Here is a 12,452-nt window from a genome sequence, read left to right on the forward strand (position 1 = left end):
TAGTATTTGACTAGACATGTAGTAGTAAACACAAGTGTAAAAAATTAAAGGCAAAGCACAAACTACAAGTAGTAGTAGTAATTAAATCCCAAGAAAAAAGTTGGTTAGAAAACTTAAATGTCCATGCTTTAAATTGAGGAAGTTATATCTGCACACACCACAATCATAATTGCAAACCCAACTTCACTTGAATTTCTCCAACGTCATGCAGTCATGCCCCCCCCCCCCTTTTAAATTCACCCCCCTTCTTCAACTCCTTTTTCTCTTTGTATTTTTATGAACCTTAGGCATGGTTTGCATTCATAAAGATTTATCGCAAACTCGAAAAGAGGTGATGGAGGAATTCGAGAATTCAAGCAGGAAGAGAAAGAGGGAGATAATTTCACAACCTGATGAAACTCTTGACAGGCCTTACAAAGAAAGGAACTCGATGAAGCCCATGTTTGACATCAAGAAGTCTCTCCGTGAAGCTCCCTTGCCTTTGGAGTGGCAACGTTGCCTCGATATCAAGGTACCGTGTATAATTTGATTAACTTATTTAAATTTGCCTGCATGATTATGAATATGATCCAATATGCTAACACATGTTGTACCATTTTGACAGTCTGGTCAGCTATACTTCTACAACACAAAGACTCATAAGAGGACGTATAGTGATCCCAGGATTAACGTTGAACCCCCTAGTGATTCGAGTTGCATGAGCTTAGACCTTCAACTCAACCTGGATTATGGTAAAAAATATGATGAAGATGATCGCTGTTCCAACAAAAGCTCCAAATTATCTGATGATCGGTTCGTGGATTTGCACGGGGATAATTATACGAGCAGTCTAAAGCGCTATCCGTCGTGGTTGACGATTGAAGGGGATCAGAGAGAAATGGTAACTGCAGTCTGCAAGAAGTGTCACATGCTGGTGATAATGTGCAAGTCTTATCCAACATGTCCTAACTGCAAATTTGTGCATCCACAAAACTGATCTCTTCCAAGCCTCTTCACTGGAGTTGCAGCCCAAGTACAGATGTGTATCGAATTCTGATGTTTCATGCATCTTGATGTATGCTAATATATATGAAGAGAGATAAACAAAAGAACTCTCATATCTTTATGTAATTAAATATATTGCACTGCTAGAAATAAATTTTGTAGATGTTGTGCTACCCTGCTAAGATATAGTTAGTTTGCTATAAATTTCTATGAGTCTGCCACCACTAAATTGTGGTTTGATTGAACTAATTTCAACTTAGAGCCATACTTAACTAATTATAATTCAAGTGCTTTAGTGATTTATTTCCTCCATATTTACGAACCAAACCAAACATATCCGGTATATAAGAAGTACGCAGACTTTAACTCGAGGCTGTTGAAATAGATATTTGAAAAGTTGAGGAAGATGATCGTAATTACAATTTTTTTGGGTTTTTCTTTCTGATTGAACGCTAACATGATCCGAGGGTGGTGTTTAGCTACAGAGCTTCTACTGCTAGTTGTAATGAAGCATTAAAGGAATAATATTTGTCTGACAGCATGAACAAATTAGCAATCTACTGACCAAATAAATCCAGCCTCCGAATAAAGAGACCTTTCTCTATTATGTACATAGATTGGTTCCTTTTCTCCCAGGAAAAAATATCAAAACATCTGACTGTTTTAAGAAAATCAGAAATGGTCCCAAATAGTCCAAGTGGTCCAGTAGAATTAAAGCAATGAAATGACATGGGCTCATCTAGCTAGATTTGAGTAGTTACATCTGACAATATATCATGAATGTGCCGTACACAATTGAATCTATGCAACACCCACAACACCATTTCTGGAACAACCAAGTCATTACTTGGCTCAACCAGTATCGGTTTCCTTACTATTTGAGACGATGAGAATTGAATCCATGGTTCCAGTTCCATGAGCCTAACGTACGTTGGAGTCTTAACACGCTAGTAAACTTGTTATATTATCCCCAGACCCCATTTGAATTCATTGGAAGTCATGAGAATTGTATCCATGGTTCTAGTTCCATGAGCCTAACGTACGTTGGAGTCTTTACACTCTAGTAAGCTTGTTCTATTATCCCCAGTTGAATTCATGGGAAGCTGATCTTTTGTCGTACTCAGTACACAAAACTACTGCATTGCATAGCCTTTCGGTTTTCAATTTTCATAATGACCATATTTGAGACAATTTTTCAAGTTCGAATTTGTGACCAGAAAGTCTGGTTGAACATGGCACCCAGTAGGGGCAGTTATTGTATGGTAGCTATACATGTATTGTGTAAGTACAAACTGAAGTCTTGATATACAAGGTTGAAAACTGCACAACTTCTGGTTTGGTGTATATATAGGTGTAACATTGTTATCAAAGACCTTCTCAACTACTCACCTCCCTGGAAAATGGTATTTGAACCTAAACAGGATTATATAACAGGTATATCACAAAGATTACATAATTGGTCCAAACTGAGACAGAAAAAAGAACCCAGAATGCACGTGTTGGTCGCACAACACAGTGAGAACATTATATCGTGACATCGAATCATCGACAAAAATCTACTTGTACAATGTATTAGCACACAAGCATGAGATACTAACATGTGTGGTATGATATGATCTATCGAGGGAGTACGTACATGAAATGTACAAGAGAGAGTTATCAAGTGGTATATTTTCATTATAAATGTAATATCCGGGCCTCAGAATTGTGGAACCATGTTAGTTGTTTGGCAATACAGTGGCCGCTTTGCCACACAAGTGTGTGCGTTGCAGTCATGAATTCATGATACTACTATTTATTTATTGTTAAATATTTGTTCATTGAGCAAGGCTTCAAGGATTGATATTTCTAATGCATGGCAAATGAAAAAACAAGTTACAATATGTCCCCATGGAAAAAAGACTACATTAATTGAACATAAGAATATTCAAGAAAAAAGACAATTACAGAAACATTCTTCTACCAGATGTATATTCTTGTTGCTGGTAAAGAAATTGGAAAGTAAAATTCCATATATAGGATTAATTTTGCCTATATGTAACAGATTACGAGAGAACCCAGGGGGGTTTAGCAGTTTACGACAACAAATCTATCATTATTTCATCAACTAAAGAACTTAATATCTCATCACCTAGCTCTAAACCTTCTTCACATTCTTCGGTTTCAAAGTCTACCCATTTTCCGTAATGAGAACTCATCTCCTTGTCCACAATCTCATCCGTCAGCAAGTCCTTCATGCTTGTCAACCCGCACATCTCTCTATGAAATTCCTCTGCCAACCGCTCTTTCTTTTGAAACAACATCGTCAATTTACTCCATGATTTGCGACTTCCAACGGATATTTGCTCACACCTGAATTCTAGGCATTCATTCATGAAATCAATTAAAAGCTTTTGTTCAAGTTTACAATACTCATCCGAAGCTTTATCTGACTCAATTTTCTGATCCTCCCAGGGATAGAAGAAGTCTGCACTTAAACTGGCCTGACCCAGTACATAATCATCTAGCTGCAATTCAGCATTGCTTAGTATTTCTTTGGTGTAAACTAGTTCCCAGTCTGGCGATAGCTCAAAGTTTCTATAACCCGACGTACAAGCTCTTTCCTCCCCAACAGATAAGGAAGAGGCAGAATCTGACAATTCCGATTCTTCAAGATATTGAGGATGTCGCAAGGAGATGAAAGAGATGGTCTCATATGATTCAAGTGATGAACACTGCCTATTGCCTGAAAATGAGGTTTCTGTGATTACAATTAATGTAATATGTTTCTGAACATGCATGCATAATATTTTTCTATTGCAGAACAGAAATACGATATCTTTTCCACTTTATGTGACCAAACAACACTCACCTAAAACTTTACAGAGGATGACACTTTCAATGTGAATGTTTTTACAACTGTTACATTTCCTAGAAGATAGTATAAGTGCTCTCTTACTGGCACACATAATATTACTTGTAATTTTTAAATTTTATATTTCAAATAACCAAATTAGATTAGGGTAACTTGGTTTAAAAGCTGAAAAAATCAAAGTTCTCTTAATATATTCAAAAGTCAAACAACACATATAAAATTGGGACGGAGAGAGTAATTAAAATAGAAAAAGAAAAGAGTAATTAAAATAGAAAAAGAAAAACAACGTAAAAGTACCTGTAACATTGCTTGCATAGCTGATTTTGCTATCTAGTGAGTTGCAACTTTCACCGGAATAAGAAGGCTGACTTGAGATTGGACAGTCAGTTTCTTGTCCATATTCAGTTTTGCTGTTATTCCAGCCATTGCTACTTTCTTCGAAGTCTTCAGAGTCCTGAAAAGGAAATGAAAATCTAAGTAAATAACAACCATCACATGAATCGAAGTTGACATCCATAAGAATCAAATCATGGCCACCCCAGTGGAAAACTAATAGCACCCTTGACTAACTATAAAGATTAACTCAATCCATAGCAGCATTCTTTGCTTGCCATTTGTATCATTTTACTCCATTTAATGTTACAATGGATTACTCCTTATTAGTTCAATTCATAAAGGTTGATACTTTTCACACAAAGTAATGATACAGGTAAAACATAATAGCTGAAGATACAAAGCTACGTTGCTAAATTTACTCCATGCACATGATTTAATTGTTCATTCAGCGGGCCCAAACCTCACTTGATAACAAGATACATATGTTAAGCCATCTTCATCAAACGATGATCAAATTAAAAAAATTCTTCCTATCGTTCAAACTAACAGACAATTCTGTAATTGTTGCAATTTAACATAACGTGACTCGAAAAACAGACAATTCTGTAATTGTTGCAATTTAACATAACGTGACTCGAAAAACAATATACTAGTAAAACTCTGTAGAAAAATGTAATTAAAAAATTAGTCACTGATTGTCCAAACAAAACCCGTAGCAAAAAGTTTCCCTAGCAGAGACTTCGGTGATGTGTGAGTTCAGTATAGTTGCAGGACATCATCCTCATGCCCGTGTTAGTGTAAGTATATGGTAAGATAAAAAAAAAAAAACTTTACCCTGTTAAGAGTTTTTCCAGTTTCCGACCACCTTAACTTCATTCTGACAGTTACTTAGCTTCGTGAGGTCGTCACTATAATTATCATATTATCATATCAACACAAGATGTAAACTTGGACACGATACCATTATCCATCTACCTGGAGCTCTCTAAGAAAGTAGTGAGAAGCCCGAAAACATAAATTCCAAATTTGTAGACCTCCTTTAGTAAAAAATCTAAATGATGGAGAACGAAAGTGAAAATAGAAGGTGGTCGTTATAGGTATTATTATGTAGTTTAATCATATTTAGTATAAAGAAATTAAATTTTACTTGGCTTTCGACTTACATGTGGGGTCTAGCTACATGGACACCTATGGTAATGTTCATTTGGATAATTATGTCCTACATCACTACATAAAATATCACATTCAAGGATTAAGAACTGAGAGTTTGAAGGAAAAATGGCAAGGAATGTTTCTGCTAATATAAAATCCAGACATTTTATGCACAACTAAACTTTTACAACAACAATAATAATTACACCTTGCGAGTAAGACTTGCAACTATTGTTAATCCTACTCGTTCACTCCAGATAAACAGGCACAACACTAACAAAAATAACCTAAAAGCAAAGCATGTAGAGGCGCATCTTCATAACTAAGTATACAAGAACAGCTAAATCAGAATCAGAACACATCCGGCAACAGCAATAAGTCAATTATTTATCAGATATAAACTGTCATTTTTTGAGACCCTTATAATGATTCAAGTGTTTGACATGTAGAATTATGCAGCATTAGAATACATATGATTAATGGATCTACTTAATTTAGTAAATCATTCCCTTTCACTGTTCTGCACAGCCACAACTACAAAGGATAATTAAGATAAACAAAACTGAATTAAAATGACGATTAAAAAGGGAAGATTTACCTGCCACTTTTGTTTTGCATCCAAAACCATTACATCTAGTAAAGAGTGATTGAAGTCATGTTCATTTTCTTGATTATGTTTTTGCAGACCAAGGTGAAGTTTCTTCTCATTTTCAGAATAAGTGGAGTCTGTCGCACTGAGGGATTGTGCCGAATCATGCAATCTGGAAGCAGGACCTGAAAATTGATTGGCTGTGACCAAATTACTATCTGGCGGTTCAACCCTGCATGCTAATTCCTTAAGTTTCTCCTCCAATAAAATGCTTAAAGCATCACTACCAATCACATTCAAACCCAAAGAAGATGAATATGATACATTGGTAGGTTTATCATCAGCAGGCACAACGGACAGGCTATTATCTTTTTCTCTAAATTGACCAGGTGCCTGAGAACCTGGTATTGACTTTTTAATAGGAGATGTGAACGTAAATGAGACAACATCCATGCCACTTTTTGCATCAACTGCATCCCAATTCGCTAATCCATCAACTGAAACATTACATTTAACAGACCTATCATTTTTATTGATCAAAACATCTTTAACTGCATTTCCATTGTTACGAGCAACAGCACTGCCAGGCCGTTTCTTTGCCGGGAAGCTTTTTGTATTAGATGATGAGGTTTCCTTTCTCGTATCAGCTGCCACAGTATTCTTCTTTCTGGTTCCAGTTGAAGAATTTTCAGCAATCTTATTGACAGTTTTATTTACCTTAGAAACACTTTTGCTTGACGAAACTTTTCTGTCTAGCTGACAAGAAGCCGTTTGAGGTTTCAAGCATGTTGTTCCCTTGCTCGATGCACAGTTCTGCTTCTGGTTATTCTGCTTAAGAACATCAAAAGTTCCACTTGCTGAGGTTCTCCTCTGTACACTCTTTTCCATATACAGTTCTTTCTTTTCAAGATGGTTAGTTTTTACCCTGCTATCTCCTCTTTGGTTCGCACTTCTGCTACCACTCCAAGACGGTCCTTCTTTCATCTGAAAATTGGTCTTTGTTTGGCTTGAATAGGAGGGGGTCCTCTCTTTACTCTTCAAACTTCTTGATCCACTATCCTTTTGAGCTATAGAACGCCTTGACACTTGTGCATCTTCTAATCCTCTTTGTCCCCTTTCATTAGGTTGTCCTTTCATATACTTTCCGGAATGGTTGTCTCTGGCTCTTTGAGATTGAACAGGAACCTGTGGTGCTGTCTGTGCAGCCTCTAGTCTCTCTTTCAGATCCCGAATTCTTAAAGGAACAGAAGGAGACCGGAAGCTTGACTTACCCTTAGTAGTTGACTGAGGACTTTGCTCAATTATTCTTGAGGCCGCCTCCATGATGGAAGCTGCATTCTTCGTCAGAATAAAGCCTGGACTTTTAATAGGGGACAACAGTCTATTGTGGGAACTAGATATTGTTCTAGCTGACTTTGGAGGCAAGATTTCAGTTTGAAATCTATCAATTGATCTGTTCTGCACCTTTTGCATCCTAAAATCTACTGGATTCCTAGAAAAGCCATCCAACTTATTTCTTGTATGAGCATAATCGATGATGTGTTCGCTTTGAATATCAGGTTGACTCCTTGGGAGATGAGAATCCCTAAATGAGTATGAATCATAAAATGAAGAATCAGGGGGAGGCTCAGAAACATCTTTTTTTGGCAAGGATTCAAGTCCCATAAGTCTAGCAACCACTCCAGGTACTTTAGTTCCGTGCCCTTCTTCACTACTGACGGATGAAATACAATTGTAATCATGTCCTTGAACACTTGTACTAGGTCCTATCTCCTGCATATTCATCTGAATTAACAACAAGGTATGACATCTTCAGCATATGTTCAACATTCAACAAAATCATGAGCAAAAATGAATACTATCAAAGAGCGAGAAAGAGACAGCACCTGCTGAAGTCGTAATGGCCCTGGAGCGCTAAAATTTTCTTTTCCTTGGTTTGTACATTCTGGACTCAACATATCATTAAAATACAGAAAAAAGACCAAAATTAGATTAAAATTCAAACAGCTGAACAAATTGATGAGACCTAAGAAGAAAAACAATAATCAATATGAATCAAACAAATACCTGGCAATGCAGACTTATTTGAGAACAGCTTCTTCTTTGATTTGGCATTCCAATCAAACAACTGGAAAAATCCTCCCTTAGAACTTCGCTTCTCAGCTTCCATTTTCTCATTTACTATTTGATACCACTTCTAAGCTGCAACAGAATCAAATCAGCCATGTGAGACGGCAATAATACCATACTCATGCATTAATGTTATGAAGATCTAACTTAAGTCAACAATCTTTAAGATAATAACTTCAGTTAAATCTTGAATCACCATTGCAGCTCTTGTACTTACAAACCAAAAAAAAACGTAATAAAACCCAAACAAAAAACCTAAAACACATAAAATCGTGTAAAATGACTCACACAAAGTAGCAATCAATCTTTAGCTCGTACATGAAACCTAAAATTTTTAAGTTGTCATATTGGAACAAGGAATATGAGGGCACGACAATGTGCTATTATCTTGGGTACAAAAAACCTCTAGGCTAGCAAATATCCCTCTTTTCATGGTAATAATACAACCCTCAATGGGGGATCCAAGTCTCACTAGTGACGAGTGTAGGAGTACTTAAATACTTAAATTTTTGCAATCGACTATTTCCAATACATATCAAAGCCATTTGAACAGCAACTAAAAACCAACCAAATCTGATACCATAATGCACATCATAGTACTCTATACCACATTCATTTGTTTCAACTCACAAGCATCCTTGTACATAAATTCAAATGTAAAAAACATACAAAAACAATACACAAAAATCAAGAAAATCTATCACATTATCAAATTACACCTCACCACAAAAACCCCAATTTCAAGATTTCAAAAAAATTAAGACTTTAGTCAACAAAGTCAAACTTACATTTCACAACATACCCATAAAAAATCATACATACATATAAAAACAAACTTATAAATCTTGCAATGTAAGTACATTATAGTGAATAACCATCAGAGCAAACAAGTAAATAAACCTAAAAAACTCACCAAAATTGAATCTTGGTAGCAACCAACCTATTAAATCTTCAAGAAAAGCCCTTTTTCGTCAATCTGGAAGAAGAGCAGCAGATGTGAATGCCAAGAGATGGGGGTGTTTCGAAAATTTATTTAAGAGAGAGAGAGCGAGAGTATTGAGAAAGAGCTGAAGAAAAACAAATGCAAGTATAATTGTGTGTATATAGGAGTGTCTTGAAGTTGAAGTGTGTGGATGAATTTAAAATAAAGAGTTGAAAAGTGAGTCAAATATGTTGTACAGATAGGCACCCTTCTACATTATTATTGACAGATACCTGCTGATGTTAATCGCGGTTTAGTTGGAAATTAAACCAAGTGAAAATCCGGTCAAAAATTATATTTTTTATGAAAATTATTTAAAAATTAAATTAATTGGTCAAAAATTGGATTAATCGATTAAAAATCGATATCAATGATAAAAATAAAAAAATTATGAAGAATATTAATTTCTTATATATATTTACTATTTTTTATGGTTAAATAATAAGGTTTCTTAATTTTTCATATCAAATTGACCTCAACTCATAAGTTAGATCTTAAGAATTATATTTATTTTAATAATATTTCATATTTTGAATTTATTTATCTAAATATTTATAAAAATTATATATGTATAATCAAAATAGTAAAATAATTACATGTATTAATATTTATAAATAAAAATAATATTAAATTAATTCCGATTGAAGACCAATTAACCGATTAATCTTTGCACGGTACCTCTGCCGACTAAGTTTGATTCTTTCTCTTTACAACACTGCTCTCAAGTTATAAAAACAATCCAGTTTTTTATATAATTTTAACAAAAATAATTATTCTGCAAAAAATGGCCAATTTTAGCTTATTAAATACTTTACTATCAGTTTGGTATCCCAATTTATATAAGATACCCCACCATAACTGAGTATTTCATATATGTGATATCCGATTGAGAGTCGAGTATCTTTGCCAATTTTCAGAAAATGGTTATTTTTTTAATTTTATATGAAAAATAGGTTAAACTTGTTTTTCGCCAGTTTATAAATCATTATTTTTCAGTTTGACTCCATTTGATTACTGATTTTAAAAAGTGTATCAATTAATTATCAAAAAGTAAAAATTTATATCAATTTAGTCATTGGTAGATGATTTAATTGATATAAATTTTTCAAACAGAAAAGTAATAACATACTTAATATATTTAGATGAAACGAGTAATCAACTTGATATTTTTCTCAAATATAAATTTATATTTTATAAATACTAAATGATTGATCATATTCTTCAAAAATGTTGTTAGATGTTTGATTTTTTAACACAGCTTAAAAAGATAATATTTATATTTTGCTTAAGAATTTATTTGATATATATATCAGAAATGATAACTGCGCTTAAATATGATTTTTTTCAACCTTTAATTTATGCTTAAAAAGATAATATGATTTTTTATTATAAAATTTCATTACAAATTATAAAATTTTATTTTAAAAAATACAAAATTTAATACTAATATAAAATAATAAATATAGTTGAATATAATAAAAAGTTTAATAATTAAAATTTTAAAAAATATGATTTTAAATTCAATTCTATGGTAAAATAATTTGGGTACGTGTGATTCTACTACGAAATCATTATATACAATTTCATTAAATTTTAATAATTTTTAAATAAAAAAATTGTGCAATTTCATTTTTTAATTCGGCAACTAAAATTTATAATTATATAACAGAAAATGAAATAAATCGTGTTCGAAGAAATTGACGATATCAGCGTTTAGCTATCAGAGTTGCCAATTAGTATTTGATATCAGAGTTTGATAAAGATGACATCATCAACATTTATCATTAGTATTTGATGATCGGTATTTGTCATCAGTACTTATCCACATCAATATTTGTTAAGTTGGAAATCAGGAGATATCAAAAGAGGAAAGATTTGCAGAGATATGTCGATGTATGACTTTACTTATTTGTAGCAATCAATAGATGGATATGTATTAGGATTCCTTATTCTATTATAACACATATTCTAAATTACTTGTGTAGATGTGCAGTATATAAGTACATGTAAGATTTACATTTTATGTGTTGGTTACGAAATGATAAATCATTCTTATAACCTAGCAGCTCTCAAGGATATTTGTTCATCCGTTGAGAGAGTATTGTAATCAGTTTTTATCAATTAATATAAAAACTGTTCTTTCAGTTGAGTATGTTATTTCGATTTGATTGTTTAAACTGTATTCACCCCTCTCTCCAGTTGATTAAAGGCCTAACCATTGGTATCAGAGCTTGCTGTTGAGACACAAACAATTTAAGATCCACAAAATAATCATTAATGGAAGACAAAGAATCTCAACAAAATCCTCCACCACCACAGCCACAAATCAAATCAGTCATAACATGAGTAGATATGAGACTATCAAAATTCCAATTCTGAAGGTTCATGAATATCCAATTTGGAAAGTGAAGATGGTCATGTGTTTGGAAACAACAAATCCTGAATATCTAAACAGGATTTATGATGGTCCTCACAGGCCTTTGAAGCTAGATGTTGTTATTCTTGGTCAAGAGGAAAAGATGGTTGACAAGGAAAAGAAGGACCATTCTTCTGAAGATCTCTCATCTATCATGAAAGATGCAAAAATTAGACATCTTTTGCATAGCAGTCTTGACAGTGACATGTCCAATAGAGTTATTGGATGCAAAACTGCCAAGAAAATTTGGGACACTTTGGAGGTTAAATGTTAAGGCACCACTGCTATCAAGAATAACAGAAGCACAATACTCTCTCAGAAGTATGAACACTTTGACTCAAAGGCTGATGAGTCCTTCACTGAAATCTATGACATGTTACAAAAGCTGATGAATGACTTATCACTGGTTGTTAAAGAATATGATCCAGAAGATTCCAACTTGAAGTTTCTTCTTGCACTCCCTAAAAAGTGGGACTTGAAAGTCACATCTATAAGGGAAAACTATGATCTTGATGAAACATCTCTAGATGAGATCTATGGTATGTTGAAGACTCATGAACTGGAGATGGAGTAAATAAGCAAGAGGAAAGGGCCTAGAGCAAGATATGTTGTACTCAAGGTTGAAGAGAAACCAAAGGAGAAAGGTGGGAGAAAAAGCCATTTCAAAGGCAAGGCTATGATTGTAAAGTCTGATACTGAGTCATCAAACTCTGATAATGACTCAAACTCTGAAAGTGACTCAGACATTGAAAGTGATCATGGCAATGATGAAGAGATTCAATAGATGCCTGCTCTATTGGTGAAAAGCTTCAAGAGGATGGTCTACAAAGATAGTGCTACAACTGTGATGAAGTTGACATTTTGCAGCTGACTGTAGAAAGTCAAAGGCTGAGAAGAAACAAGCCTTGATTACAAAGAAGAAGAACTGGGATGATACATCAGAATCTGATGAAAATGTCAACTATGCTCTCATGGCAAATACTGAAAGTGAGGCTGAGACTAATAAGAT

General features: G+C 34.0%; 2 protein-coding genes across 4 annotated transcripts; one reads left to right on the top strand and one right to left on the bottom strand.

The window, feature by feature from the left end:
* Positions 1-219: 219 nt before the first annotated feature.
* LOC141720088 (uncharacterized) lies at positions 220-1,157 on the top strand. Its single transcript, XM_074522447.1, has 2 exons — positions 220-511; positions 605-1,157. Exons 1-2 carry the CDS (start codon positions 290-292, stop codon positions 974-976), a joined length of 594 nt encoding a protein of 197 aa, XP_074378548.1. The 5' UTR covers positions 220-289; the 3' UTR covers positions 977-1,157.
* A 1,718-nt stretch (positions 1,158-2,875) lies between these two features.
* LOC141664644 (uncharacterized) lies at positions 2,876-9,176 on the bottom strand. Of its 3 annotated transcripts, none has more exons than XM_074470606.1 (6): positions 8,986-9,176; positions 7,983-8,117; positions 7,802-7,860; positions 5,925-7,700; positions 4,136-4,292; positions 2,876-3,709 (listed from the first exon to the last, which is right to left on the bottom strand). In XM_074470606.1, the coding sequence occupies exons 2-6, from the start codon at positions 8,083-8,085 to the stop codon at positions 3,060-3,062; spliced, it is 2,745 nt and encodes a 914-aa protein (XP_074326707.1). In that variant the 5' UTR covers positions 8,086-8,117; positions 8,986-9,176; the 3' UTR covers positions 2,876-3,059. The 3 variants fall into 3 exon arrangements, with proteins under 3 accessions (XP_074326707.1, XP_074326711.1, XP_074326701.1); XM_074470610.1 differs by having other exon boundaries at positions 5,925-7,688; positions 8,959-9,176; XM_074470600.1 differs by having other exon boundaries at positions 8,959-9,176.
* Positions 9,177-12,452: the final 3,276 nt, after the last annotated feature.

This window comes from Apium graveolens, chromosome 1, assembly GCF_009905375.1.
Source record: "Apium graveolens cultivar Ventura chromosome 1, ASM990537v1, whole genome shotgun sequence".
Taxonomy (NCBI): domain Eukaryota; kingdom Viridiplantae; phylum Streptophyta; class Magnoliopsida; order Apiales; family Apiaceae; genus Apium; species Apium graveolens.

What these genes read in the sequence shown, in the direction of transcription:
- LOC141720088 (XM_074522447.1), top strand. Translation starts at nt 290, where the DNA reads ATGGTTTGCATTCATAAAGATTTATCGCAAACTCGAAAAGAGGTGATG. An exon ending in AACGTTGCCTCGATATCAAG is followed by an intron (nt 512 to 604) that starts GTACCGTGTATA and finishes CCATTTTGACAG; the next exon opens with TCTGGTCAGCTATACTTCTA.
- LOC141664644 (XM_074470606.1), bottom strand. Translation starts at nt 8,085, where the DNA reads ATGGAAGCTGAGAAGCGAAGTTCTAAGGGAGGATTTTTCCAGTTGTTT. An exon ending in GGCCATTACGACTTCAGCAG is followed by an intron (nt 7,701 to 7,801) that starts GTGCTGTCTCTT and finishes TTGTTAATTCAG; the next exon opens with ATGAATATGCAGGAGATAGG. An exon ending in ATGCAAAACAAAAGTGGCAG is followed by an intron (nt 4,293 to 5,924) that starts GTAAATCTTCCC and finishes TTTCCTTTTCAG; the next exon opens with GACTCTGAAGACTTCGAAGA.